The following is a 14486-nucleotide window of genomic DNA, read 5'->3' on the forward strand; positions in this document are numbered from 1 at the left end:
CTTGAGAAGACAGAAGAATTTATCCGGGACTCTACTTTTTGGGTTGTTAATACCCGTTTAAATCTTTTGTTGGTAGCAAACATTTGCCAAATTTTTACTTCGTTTTGTAAAAGCGATTGGTTTTTATTATATTAGTACGCTTGTAATATTTATATATCGAATAAAGAAAATACATTCACGCTCTATAATGCTGACCCAACAGCCTTATTCTTTCACATATTATTAATCCATAGTCCATATTTTGTTTTTGTGGGGACGTAATAACGAGATATTTCAAATAAAATATAAGAAATAAAATTTCAACTTCAGATAGGTCTACTGACATATTATACGCCCCGTGCTTTAATAGGGTTTGAATCTAATACTATATCGGCCTACAATTCAAGTACCAAACAAATTGAGTTCATAATGAATCAAAAAACTCAAATCAAATTGAGAATAAACTGTACCTGGTAAAATAATCCAGAACTCAATGTTTCACAGTTCAATCAACCATTAAGCTAACGAATTAAAAAAAAAATATTTTTAGTCAATGGAATATAGGTCAATATTACACTTGAAATTCTTTTCTCTAGCTAAGTGGTGAACACGGTTACATGTCATGGTAGGTCAAGGATGGATGTTGTGTCACTTCCCGCCATTCAGTGTTACACTGGCTCTATGCTGGGTTTTACCTTTATTTCGACGGTAACAGTATTGACGCAGAGGATTGTTATTAAATTCACTGAGTGAGAGTGTAGTGTGAGTTTTTGAAAAGAACACCAGAGCTTCTTGCTCGTGAGAACTGATTTCCAAACTGGTGGTAGAGTTGACATTGACGGAATCTAAATAATGTATACCATTTTACAAATACAAATAAATTATTTCATTTTATTAGTCTATTGTATAATGTATTGTATTGTTTCTACAACAGACACAATCATTTCACTAGTTATAAGCATTCATAAAATAAACTTATTTTTTCTCTATGTTCAATTGAATTATATAACTAAATTAAAAAAGTATATTCTATAATATACTGTACGTAGTACATCTTCTACGAATTATTGAAAATTATTTTCTTTCTTCTTGTCAAACTAATTATTTTACTTTTATGATATTATCAATATAAAATCTTCAGTAAAAAAGGATATAAAATACAAAAGAACAGTTATTGGGATTGGGTAAAAAAAAATCGCGAATACATCTGATTAAAATTAACTTTATTAATATTTTAACATTCTATATTTACAAATTGGCGTATTTCTTCACTCTGGTGTTGAAACCTGAGGATTCCATCGCGGCTCTCTGCTCTGGCGTGCAGTATTCTGAAAAATGTTTCATATTAACATATTGACGATTCTCTTTTAAGAACTGGTGGTAGGTCTCTCATATGTGAGAGTCCGCCTGGGTGAGTACCACCCCAGTGTTTATTTCTGCCACAAATCAGCCGCGCGTAGTCACTGTTGTGTTTCAGTTTAAAAGACACTACCACTAATCATTGTAACTACCAGACATAACAAAACTTAACATCTCATGTCTCAGGATGGTGAGCGCAGTGGAATACCAAACAATACTTTGTAATTCAAGGTGTTGGATGGTGTTTCGACTGTTTATACACGGTCATATCGCTTACCATCAGGTAAACGGGAAACTCGTCTCGTCATTCAAAGCTATAAAAAAAGAACCTTTAATACCAGATTTCGCTTATTGTAGATATATCTTACAAATTAAAGAACATTGAGAAATCCATCCAAACTGACTTTTTACAATTACCTATTAATATGTTATGGAGATTCCTTATTTGGAATGTAATTTTTTTTATTGATTATATTATAGTATATTATAACTCTATCAATCAATCAATCAGCCTGTCGCCGTCCACTGCTGAACGTAGACCTCCACAAATGAGCGCCAACCATACAGCCCTTGAGTAGCCCGCATCCATCCATTACCCCCCACTTTTTTCAAGTTGTAGGTCTATCCAGTAGGGCGTCCCACACTACGTCTAACTTATATTCTACTGCTTGGTATAAAATCGTTGCATATACTTACGGACAGTGCTAGGTTCCCAACCGACGAACTCATTGTTTCGTTCGTTTTCAGCCTTCAACCAGTCATACAGCGGCGCGAAGTACTCCAGGACTCCACTGGCGTCCATCTTCCTCTGGCCTGTGATGGCCTCCATCGCATCAGGCCAAGGTCTCGAAGAGCCCATTTGTAACATTTTACTAAAATTACATAACATAATGTTAAGATTAGTTAAATAAGATGAAATAAATAATATAATACAAAAATAGAAAACATAATTTTTTGTTAATATAGCCTCAAAGCACAGGTATATACCAATAAGATAAAGGATACCATTAGGCTCCTGGTTTTGGTTTCTTGTCATAATATTTAAAAATCACATGAATATCACAATATAAGAATAAAAGCTGCGCGAAGGCTTAATCTCACTAGAAAGTCATCGCCTCCCCCTATCTGAAAAATTGTCTCCGTTAACCTTAAACTAGTAAAATAAAGCATACCCTAAAGCGTCACCAGCGGCGGTGCTCCTATAGATGTCGCAGTTGGACAGTAAATTGCTGGAGTCGCCTGGCGTGTATTCGCCCGCCAGCTGGCACAGCGTGCGGTGGAATTGGAACTGGATTATGTAAGAGATATAGTATCTGGAAGATAACATTATTATTATTGACTATATATGTGAATGGTTCATTATAAAAAAATACTTCTTATCAAATTAGGTTTTGCTCGCGGTTCCATATGTCTCCAAGTAAAAAACACAAAGCGGTCTTTATGTAAAAACAATCTATTTAATTCATGATTTGGTCTATTCATGCCAACTTTCATCCAAACCCATTCAGCAATTACTACATCAGTTAAACATAAACCTACCTCATATATTCAACATCAGCAGAAATATGATATTTAGCAGCGGGATCGAAGTCATCCTCAGTTCTTGGCACGGGGGGTTCGACTCCTTGCAAGGACTCTCTGAGTTGCCAGAAATGACAGTTGTACTCGTTGGGGGTAGTGGTCCCGCGGAAGACGCCATAACGAAACAGGTCCAAGATATATCCGAAGGGAAGAAACACTATTTTATCTAAGCCCTGGAATCAAAATTCATTCGAAGAGGGTAATATGCATTATATTAATGATAGGAGACTGAAAATAATTTATAAGTCAAGTGTGGATGGAACAGTCAGTAGGGGTCAGCAGCACTTCTTTTATTCGCATTCTTGGTAAAAGCAAAGTCAAAAGTATTCAGTACCGGCGAGAATGTACGAGGATATAGGTGGAAATGTTTCCCTAGAAGATATTAGCTTCAGGCAGGAGGCCGATCTTAAAAACTAAGGCAAGTTACTATCGTAAATATATGTGAAAAAGTGTAAACATCGATCCCACATTAGTGATATAAAGGAGTTATCAAGTCTCTTTCATGTTCATATTTTAGATAACGCCAAATCATTTATTGCTATTGAATTACTTTACTCCTAATGTAGCACAAAATAAGGCATATAATTAATCTTACCATTTTATAAAGTTGGTTAATGTTAGATTCAAGGTCATCGGGGCCATCTTCCAACAAGCCCATGACCCTCAAATGTTTTGGCGTGGCGACAGACAGAGCAATAACGTCTCCTACTGCCTCATGGAATCCTGTAAAATCAGGGTCCAAATTAGAATTAAAATTCCATAATTTGAAACTAAGGGATTAAAACTCCAAATAAAAGAAACTGCCTAGGAATATTAGGCATTTTAAATAAGAGAATGGGACTAAAAGTAACTTGGGATTTATCGGAGGTCTGATAAATTAACTGACCGTACGAAGTAAAAGAAGAGTTACAATCTTAGTTTATGAGGTACTACAATGTTGCCACTGGAACAAACCAGCCCCATCAAACCCAAGATAATTACAAGGTAAAAGCTTGGCTGAATTAATCCTATGTGACTGATTTTAATCAGATTTTACTTCCAGTTTTTCAAGAGTAAATACTTATATTACAAGGAAAGGTATATACAATTAAATAACCTGGATTTGCTCCAGCTCGGTACACCACAGGCTGGTCTTTGTACTGTTGATAGTATTGAATGTGGCCCATTTCGTGGTGGGTAGTTTTGAAAAATGCATCCGTGATTGTTGTGCACTGACGAATCCTGAAAAAAGTAAGATTAATTTATTTAAATAGTTGCCTGCATTGTTATGTCTTAAACATTTAATGTCCTTCCACTTTGCTTCGATATGCGATCAAATTTATTTTATTATGCTGCGTGTAAAAGTACTCTATATAAAAATATAAAAGTAGACAATCTATTGTGTGTGGTAGAATGACCTATTTCCTTACGTTTTAATCCAAACTTCCAGTATTTCATTTACAATACCACTTCTATTTTGAATAATACATAATATCTACCTGAAGTCTTCACCATCATAGAAATCCCATGCAGAGGCGTGGCAAACCATTTCTCTACCATCGTCAGGCTTCTCGATAATAGACTTCTCCCAAAACGTGTCAGTCATGGGTTGCAGGTTCAAAGACGTGAAGAACTCTTCAGCTGTCTTGAACATCTTCAGTGCTGTGAAATTCTGAAAATTGACATAATTAAAATATAGTACAATTTTTTTTATGACTACTGTCAATATTGAAGTACTCACATCTAAACTAAAACTGATGAAATGCATGAAATTGATAAAAATAAATAAAATGAAAGTGATCAAAAGAGTCAAGACTGTCTGTGCAAAGTGGCAGCCTCTATGCATGTAAACCGTTCAATGCTCGAAAACTATACTATATTCGCCCAATAGTTCTTAAGACTGCTTAAGAACCAAATAATGCCAATGAAATAACTCTACCTGGGCAATCAGAGCCGCTGTTACATCGATATCTGATTTATCAGGGAATGGGCGAGTAAACTTCTCCACATTGTTCCACGTCTGGGCCCAGATATTACCTGCAAATAAAATATAAAGAATAAAATTAATATAGTGATTGGAAATATTTAAAAACTAGCCAATCAACACGTCTGCGGATCTCCCCTAAAGGGTTCACTGGCAGAGATAGGAGACAGTATAATCCCGGAGGCCGTCAATGACCACAGCACGATGACTTACGACATTACTTTTGGCTTACACTTTATTGACCATTAGATGCAGCGTAATTTATTCCAGGATGAAAAAAAATTTAACCTTACAAAATAGCAGAGGCGAAGGGTGACGTTTTCTGTATGGTAACCCGACACCAATATGCATAAATGCCGTCTGCAAATCATTCTAATGATAATTAGATTACACATAATTTTTAAAAGAGACGCTGGCAAGAATCGGATTATATGGACCCTTCGCCACTGCAAAATAGTTTCTAAATTAGAGTTATTACTTGGGTTTGTTAATAATACAACAACTCACCAAGCAAATGCGCTGGTATCGGTCCTCTAGCAGAAACCACATCTTCGCCATACTTGAGACGCAAATGTCTCCTGACGTAAGCATGGATCTGTTCGTACAAAGGCTTGATTTGGGCCCACAAGGCTGCGAACTGGTCCTCGCTGTCTTCTTCCTCGTACTCACCTAGCCACCATTCGGCGACGCTGTCGTATCCTTAACATATAAAAGTTTGATGAATGTGGTTAAAAATGGTTAGAGAAGAATTCTTGGATTAAGCACAATCTGCATATTCTTATTGCAAAGAAGATGATGTGAAAAAAGATTAACAATAAGAATGTATCATTCTATGTAAGTTTTAATTATCTTCATTGAAAATCAGAGAAAAAATATATATTATTTATAGCAAAATAACTGCTTTTGATTTTATGTTTATTTTCAAAGTAATACGTTTTTTTATGTTAAAATTACCGTTCAGTTTGGCAGCCTCGTTATCCATCTGTACATATTCAGTGAAGTTTCCTTTAGACGGAGCTCCAGCTGCCTTATGCCATTCGACCCAGGCATACTTCAGTTCTTCGGCATCATTGCTGTTGGCGAAGATTTCTGTCACGTCTGAAAAAAATATCAAATATAAAGTTGCACAACTTCACCATGAATAATCTCTAACACCATCCTTTGCTATATGTTGGAAACGCATGATTGGTCTTGCATTGTCAAAGGTAATCTAGACAATTTATTCGATAAAAGTTTTGTCTAAAAAATACTGTTATGATATTTGAGAGTACGAAACGATTACGAGGGACGGAAAGAAAGTTTTGGTGTGGGTATCAGACCCACGGCAACGTGATAAAAATTATACCCATACCAACCTGGTTCGACATGCAAATCACATTTCGTCCTATCCTTATAATCACAAATAGTTGCCTTCGCGTAGTTCGACTGCATGTTGTTGATAGCCATGATCAGTCTCTCGTTCAGATCTTCAGGCAAAGCCGCAGTCCCCAGCTGAGAATACTTCTGGAACATTCTCTTGAGGTCTTCGTCTTCGAACTCGTGCCATAGGTAGCTCATGGTTTCCTTCCAGTATTCTTTTTGGTCTTCAGCCAGTTCCAGGGATATTTTGAGCTGAAATGAAGTGGATAATTTCAATGAATTTCGTTTAGTTCGCCGTATTGCATTAGATGTTATGACATATTTTTTTTACAATCGAATGTCGTAATAATTAAGCGGCTCGTCGGACGGTTAGTGCAGTTTACCTTTAAAAAAATATCCACAGGATCCAAAACTTCTAATTACAAAGCACTGCGTAGGATTCCACAGCACTTATAATCCTAAGACATAAGATGATAAGGCTCATAATGCCCAGTAATCACTTGCTATAATTTCATTCAAACAAGATTTACTCACCAACTGCTCTTCATTGTAAGTAGTCAAGTTACTCTCATAATTCCATGAGGCGATGGTCTTCTTGTTGTTGGCCTTCGCCATCAGTTCGTCAAGGTTCCTCATGTACTCCCTCCCAGCGGCCTCTTCTGCCGCTCTCTCCGCAGCGCGACCTTGGGCCGCCACCACGAACACCGAAGCGATCGCGCCCAGCAGGGCCAGTTCCCCGATGATCTTCATTATCATCTGGAAGGAATATTTTGCTTATAAAAACACCCATTTTACTTTAGGTATCCCGGAGACCCTGCGACATTTGAAACAAACACTATCATACAGACAAATTCTGAAATACCATTCTGAAGCCATCTTTGCGTCTGCGCGACGCCATAAAATTTAAAACTAAAACAATTTAATAAACACCATTTCTGCCTACCCCTATAAGCTTGAAGATAACTTATATTATGATCTCCTTCAAGGCAAAATAATCTTAAAACCATACCTGTTAAACCAAAGTATCACTAACAATAACCGGAGCGATCGCAACGAAACGAATTTATAAAGGCTCCGGATAAGATAAAAACTTCAACAAAACATCGAACATGTCAAGGAGATTATGTACTTCAGTGATCTAGATTGTAATGCATTAAACGAAATGAGACATCTATCGGTGTAACCATCCGTAAATAGTGTGGAATGTCAATCTAAACGATATAAAATAGATTATTGGTAGCCCAAGGTTGAAGGCTAATTAATGGCTTCCATCAAAGGTCGTGCCCGTAAGGTCCTGGAAGATATGATAAGCAAAATACTTAAAAAAATCCTCGGCAGTGACTTAAAAGAAACCTGAGTTCTTAAAAAGTTCATAGTCCTAGGGAAAATTTCAATAGGTAATATATGCGGCGGTATATATCACAGATAAACGTCTGCGATGGTCAAATTACAAAAGTAACGTAGATAACAGATCATTTAAAAACTCTAGACCACTTAATATAAGAATCATTTTCAAGCCAGCAAGAAAACATATTCAAAAAATTATACGCCTTATGTTGGTAAGGTACTGTAATTTTTTTGCTGAATTTCCAACATTGATTTAATAATGAATCTATTCAAAGAGACACTTCCAATAGGATTTCTTTATATTTAAATTACATTTAATATCATCTTCAGAAGTGAGGAATATGATCTTGAAAAAAAGTTGCACATCAAGATGAAAATGAAATGATTCTTTTTATATAAAAAAATAAATATCAATGTCAAATTACGCATTTAGAGATAATTTATTAAAATCCCTTAAAGAAGCACGGAAGCCTGTTTAGACTGATTGTTGATCGGGCCAGATCAATCAGAGTTAGTTATATTATTGCCCATACAATTCGCATAGAAAACCGATGTGAAATCATAGTTTTGTTATTGCATTTTACGCAGTGTATTATTATTGTTCATCCTTCCTTCATCTCCTCCATCTGTACTGCTTCTTCCAAATTCATATTACTCACGATTCTTCTACAATGTGCATATTTAATACAAAGACATTAAACAGTATAGTTAATTATAGATCGAGCACCAGGACCAAATTTATGCTTCAAAAATTATTAGTTATTATCAATTGGTAACAAGTCTATCTTATTTAAAATATACGAGTGCCAAGATGTCACAGCGTCCTTAGATGTTAACACAAAAATAATATATTTACAGAAAATATTCGGATTAAAAACATGCAAATCAGGTTATGGAAAAAATATATTTTACATTGGTGTTTTGCTATTTCACGGTAGATTAAGTAACCATCACATAAGCGCAAAATTTTTGGATAACAGTCTTCCCAATGTCTGTTCTATATAACCTTAGAACTTCTAGTATAGAAGTGTCTACATACAAGATTTTTACTCAAAGTACAGAAGTGATACAAGATTGTGATTACTCTTCTGATAAAATAAATATTTACTCACAAACAATACTCTTTTTGTAGTTTCACTGCAATAGCCACACGGCATTTTTCCTTTTTAACGTAAACTAAACGATCTACATCAATAACTATGGAACAACTGAAGGCGTTTCAGAGTTAGTTATGCAAATGAATTAGCGCGGTCGTCTCTCTGTCATGCTTGAAGATTTGGGCTTTTGTTTTGTGTCCGTAAAGATGTTGTTATGTCGTATGTCAGTTTTATGCATGTTTTCTTCAATATATTTTAAGAGCTGAACGTGACGTAAAATGCTTTGTCTGATGATGAGCTTAGCTACCGCCCTTATATGTATAAGCAGCTATCTAGAACTTGGTATCATAATCCACAGCATGTTAAATGTTGTGTAGCCATCACCCAAACATGAATCATTCAATGTCATAATACTAAATAAGTAGATATGACTGTCTCCGTTGCGTGGTTGTAATACGTACACGTACGAGTACGATTACCGCGCTGAGGTCCTGGGTTCGAATTCCGAGTTGTGCCAAAAATAATAGTGACTGAATGTTTTAATTTTAAATTATTCAATCGCAGCTCGGAGTCAGAATGTTGGCAGTAAGATACTCCCGTACCCCGGGAAGCACACAAAGCCGTTGGTCCTGCGCCTGATCTCTCTGGTCATGTCGGATTGCCGTCTCACCGGACTATGAGAGAAATGGAACAGAGAGTGTACCTGTGTATTGGGCTTACAATTATCACACACAATATCTCCTGCGTACCTGGCTGACCTCCGTTGAGATAGGCCACTGTGGCCAGAATTCAGCTAGGAGGGATTTATTCACTAGTTAATCACTTTGGGTGCCGTTTTCCTTAACACTGAACACAATAGTGATTGTAAACTACGAATTATAAGTGCTATATATTAACTCCAAGGATGCCTAACGCGTCTGTTCCTTATACGTACTTAATAACTTCTTTACACTTCACGGGCCTGTGTATTACCCAAGCATTGATGTAATCAGGTAATCCAGGTCTATTTGCAATTTTCTTTGCCATCCGATTTAGTAATTTATCTTAATGTTCAATATACTTTAGTGGCCTTAAACATCTTCCTGATTTATAGGAAAAGTACAATTTTCCTGATGCCATGCTATTATATATAAGGAAAATTGTACAGGAGTTGATTTGTATGTACAGTGTCATTTTGTCATTGCGTTACTAAATGAAACCATATACTTACCTTCTTGAAAATAATACTTTGAATAAGTTACTCAAACCGCAGAGGTATAATAAAAAATAAAGTTTTAAATAAAATAATTTTAAATAAAAAGTAATTTCTATTTTACACGCCCTAATTCTACTACTACTATTCTCAGAGAATTCGTCGTAGTGGCAACATCACACTTTCAGTCACAAATATTCTTGTGCGTACGCCACACTCGAACTAAATTAGAAAATGATCAAAAACTCAGCGTTAGCACAATGTTAGCAGATGTAAAGACGAATATGTGATTTCACATATTAATGAAATGCCAGAATGACTCTGGAGGGTACAGGGACACTGGACATTGTAATCAAAATACCTTCAGATCAGAGAACTCGATAGAACTGCATCTATTGATATAACAGAAGTCTACTAATACTTAATCAATAAGTACCATAGCGAAGGGTGAAATTTTTCAGAAGTGAACCTGGTAGGAATTGCTCATATGGACGCCTCACCAGTAATAAGTATGTAAGTAGGACTGCCCCGGTGACGTAACTGTATGCGTGCACGATACGACAACAGTCTGAAGTCCCGGGTTCGAATCCTGAGGCGGGGAAAGTAATATTAAGTTTTTCTACTCTCGGGAATTTGTGCCCGACAAAGTGATAGGCCCGCCCCGCATTACATCATGGAACAGAACACAGGCGAAAAGAGGGTACGTTATTTGCATTCCCAACCTCTGCTTACCCCTTCAAGAATACGTGATCGATGTGTTTATCTTATTAATAAGTACGTAACAATTACAATAGCCACATTAATTAAAGGCATTAAATCCGATTATACATCATGAATGAAGTGTAATTAAAATAATCCTTCAAATCCGAAATCCTTGACATTGGTGCTTGGTGACAGAAATAGACAATATAAGAATATACCTAACCATGTTATGAACCACGTTTCGTTTTATGTTCACATTAAAGCAATGCATAAAATTAAAGACAATGTATGAGAGTAATTGTGCCTTGACATCTATCATTCAAAATGATCTAAGTAAACATAATTGATATTAATCGAAGTTATAACCTCCTTGATCTACTGGTAATGATTACAGATTGTAAAATGTGAGTACATGGATTCGATTCCCTGATCACGTAACACTTTATGTGATTTATATCAAGGAGGCAGCTAATTATAATTCCAATCATTGAAGGAAAACAAGAGTCAGACGATGATACATAAATGATGGTATCCATAGAACTAAGTATTGCTTTGAATATTAACACGCTAGCGGCGATAACCTACTTGGAAGTGCAATGGACTGCCGAGATGAATGTCCGCATCAAATCTCAAGGACACGCACCTCTGACTTCTTTATAAGAATCTTGAAAGTATGTGAAGTCTGCCAACCCTCACTAAGCCCGCGTGGTTGATTAAGGCTATAACTCTCTCTGTGGGGAAAACCCGTTCCCAGAAGTGGGACAGTAAAAGCTTTTATTAAAATTAGTAATATGCTGACTTAACCGCAATATTGAAATTACTCTCTCGTTTAAAGTGTCAATGAGATTATCATAGGACCTACAAATTTGCCTCTGCTCTTTCCCTATATTCCTAAATATATACAACTCCTGTTCATAAAGGTTATTATTATCGAAGTACTCCTTAGAATTCGTGATATTGCATCTAGTTTATCTCCATAAGTATCCGACGCCTTAGTATATATATATTTCCAGAAAGATAAATATCAAATATATTCCATTTTCCTCCAGATTTTCCTTATACACTGTTATCAATAGCTAAAATCTTCAGTATCAAAACGTCAGTAAATATATTGCGTGATACATATTGCATGACACGTCCACACTGTTGTTGAAAATCGTAAACATATAAGTATACAAAACATTGTTAGTGAAGTAAATACGAACGTACATGATTTTCATATATACATTTAATATAGTATGTAATTCGACTTGAGGTAAACAAAATATTGCATACAAGAAGGACACGAGGCATGAACTGGAATCTTGACACAAACACGAGTAAACCGGTCTGTTTATGCTAAATAAATGAAATCAAATCGTAAATCACTTTTAATTTTTATTAGTCTTTTATCCTCTATGACGTCAGGAACTTCTCTTATCAGTCGACATTCTGTTGGACGCCAATCCACTTACAATCAGGTGCAGTGGAGCCACTGTGCCGTGCAACTATACATAAATCCGCACATTTTTTTTTATTACAGTTGAATGACGAGACGAGCATACAGCTCGCATGATGGTACGCGATACAACCACTCATAAACAGTAGTAACACACAGAACTGTGAATTACAAAGAATAACGTGGCACTCCACTGCGTTCGTCACCCTATGTCTTAAGATGTTAAGTTATTTTGCCCAGTTTACGCTGGCTACAATGTCCTTCAACTGGAACAGCATTCACTCTGCCCGGTATGATGATATTTTCGCCCCCTATCACATCACTGCTAGTACTGGTATGATGATAATATGCACCCTCGCCATTACAACGCAACGGTGACATATACACACATTTGCTGATGGTAGGACACATTTTATATTCGCCCGGATTACGACCACCATACACGAGGTGTTAAAACTAGCATCGTGGCCCACATAAGTGTGTCGCGTTCCGGGATCAGGCTGTGTATATCCGGCTCCTACAGGCCGGCATAATTGTGTCGACTGTCGAGGGGTAATCATCTCTCGTCAGTCGACATTCTATTGGACTCCACTCCACTTATCATCAGGTGCAGTACGGTCACTTTCTCGTGCACATAGAAAAAAACCCTCGATAAGTGATTAGTCTACTAATAGTAACCAGAGGAGCTCTGGAGGCGTCTCTGGTTACTATTTCGGGGATAAAAGGCGTGAGTGTTTAAATTAACATTTAGTGTTACAACTTACAAGACTGGTGTGTGCAGTATAATAAAATCACCACTGCTTAGAATATACCGTCTAGCGTAAAGGTTATATTGATGACAAAATATTCGTAAATGTCTAAGGCTTTCCGCACATTGGTGTCACGGCGGGATTTTTGGCGACGAGTAATATACCCTAATTATTACACACATACATACCAATACCACCTTTTCTCTTTTCACGAGTGAGAAAAAGTATACCACAACTATATTTCACCAGGTATTTTCATCTATTTAATAGATGACGAGCCTACTTGCGGGGACAATGCCAGATGCTAATGATACTGGATAGAAAACCCTATGTCAATTTACTGAGAATCGAACCTGACAGCATAGTAGTTGTATCACGTAAGCAATATTTCCACTAAGGCCATGACATTGTAGATGAACTAAAATAATCGCTGTGGCTACAAATGAAGGTAGTTCGGCAATCCTAATGAACCGCTGTATAGTAATTTTCATCAGTGTGCGCAAGCGCATAAGCAAGCCGAAGAAATACATGCCAAGGCGTTCCAACCGGTGTGCGCTTGGCCTAACATGCAATTCACTGGCATATTAGATACATGACTAATTAATTATCTAAACACGAATAAATTAACACTGCAATATTTAAATTTATATACAAATTTGCAAGAAATTACAATTATATTATTAAAGATCTATTAAAGGTATTAGTTTTTTTATAAGAAATAATTTTCATTCTTTTTTTACTACAATTTAGTTTACATATTATGCTTCTTTAAATTTACATTTATTTACGATTAACCTACATCGCGAAAAATATATTATATAATAATTCTATATAAAACAATAAAATATACATAAAATAATAATACAATCGAAAATTACAAATGTGTGCACTCACCGGCGGTCGATGATCAACAAACGATAGTACGCGGAGCGTCGCTTCGTTTATTCTCTCTGCTGTCTTGATCTACTGATATTCCTTAGTGATTTATAATCGTGTCACGTCTGTCTGTTTATAAGAAATAATGGTCAAGTGATCACTTGACCATCGAATTTAATATATTTTAACATATATACAATTATTTTTTCCGTCCTCTATGAACTTCAATCATACCAAATACCAGACTTCTTCGTACTCACAATGCATTTAAAAGGGCTACAAAGTTTTTCTCCACATATAAATATATAGATGATAAACAGATGCAGGTATTTTAAAGGGTGGGGACAGAAGCAGAAAACATAACTATATGCATCTATATTATTTTGTAACAAGGTTTAAGTTAATTAAGTAATATCAAAATCTATTCAACGGATGCCTGATTAATTAATAAATATAAAACATCTTCAAATTTCACTTTATCATATCCTCCTTCCTATAATTAGGGGTCCTTCAAAGGGAGCGTGAAGAAGCAATTATGCAGGCCGGCATGACTGTGCCGTCCTTCCAGAGATGCTTCTATCTTTTGGCCGGTCGACACTTACTATAGGTTCTTAACATCAGGTGCAGTGAAGCTACTTTGCCGAGTCACTATAAAAAAAATCAAATAAAGTTCCCAAGCAAAGCAAGGTGATAACGCTAGGGTTCTTAATGCCTTCAAATATAAGTATACTTTGAACAATGTCATTGCCTTTAGAGGAACGTGTGAGGTGAAGATGTCCTATATTTTTCCTTATACTATAATAATAAAGTTGTCATCTTATTATTTTTGTTATTTGTAAAGGTT

At 36.1% G+C, this 14486-nt stretch overlaps 1 protein-coding gene across 2 annotated transcripts; it reads right to left on the reverse strand.

Moving 5' to 3' along the window:
* Nucleotides 1–1181: 1181 nt before the first annotated feature.
* LOC115446294 (angiotensin-converting enzyme) lies at nt 1182–13773 on the reverse strand. Of its 2 annotated transcripts, none has more exons than XM_030172901.2 (13): nt 13661–13773; nt 6776–6997; nt 6238–6493; nt 5837–5980; nt 5390–5581; nt 4838–4935; nt 4398–4570; nt 4016–4140; nt 3515–3642; nt 2878–3092; nt 2511–2651; nt 2035–2210; nt 1182–1307 (listed from the first exon to the last, which is right to left on the reverse strand). In XM_030172901.2, the coding sequence occupies exons 2-13, from the start codon at nt 6995–6997 to the stop codon at nt 1228–1230; spliced, it is 1950 nt and encodes a 649-aa protein (XP_030028761.2). In that variant the 5' UTR covers nt 13661–13773; the 3' UTR covers nt 1182–1227. The 2 variants fall into 2 exon arrangements, with proteins under 2 accessions (XP_030028761.2, XP_030028762.2); XM_030172902.2 differs by lacking the exon at nt 13661–13773 and adding an exon at nt 7251–7387.
* Nucleotides 13774–14486: the final 713 nt, after the last annotated feature.

This window comes from Manduca sexta, chromosome 20 (genome assembly GCF_014839805.1).
Source record: "Manduca sexta isolate Smith_Timp_Sample1 chromosome 20, JHU_Msex_v1.0, whole genome shotgun sequence".
Lineage (NCBI taxonomy): Eukaryota > Metazoa > Arthropoda > Insecta > Lepidoptera > Sphingidae > Manduca > Manduca sexta.

Excerpts from the sequence above, each read along its gene's own strand:
- LOC115446294 (XM_030172901.2), bottom strand. The coding sequence starts at position 6,997 with ATGATAATGAAGATCATCGGGGAACTGGCCCTGCTGGGCGCGATCGCT. Across the intron at positions 6,494-6,775 it reads CTTACAATGAAGAGCAGTTG|CTCAAAATATCCCTGGAACT; the intron begins GTGAGTAAATCT and ends ACTTCATTTCAG. Across the intron at positions 4,571-4,837 it reads CAGCGGCTCTGATTGCCCAG|AATTTCACAGCACTGAAGAT; the intron begins GTAGAGTTATTT and ends GTCAATTTTCAG.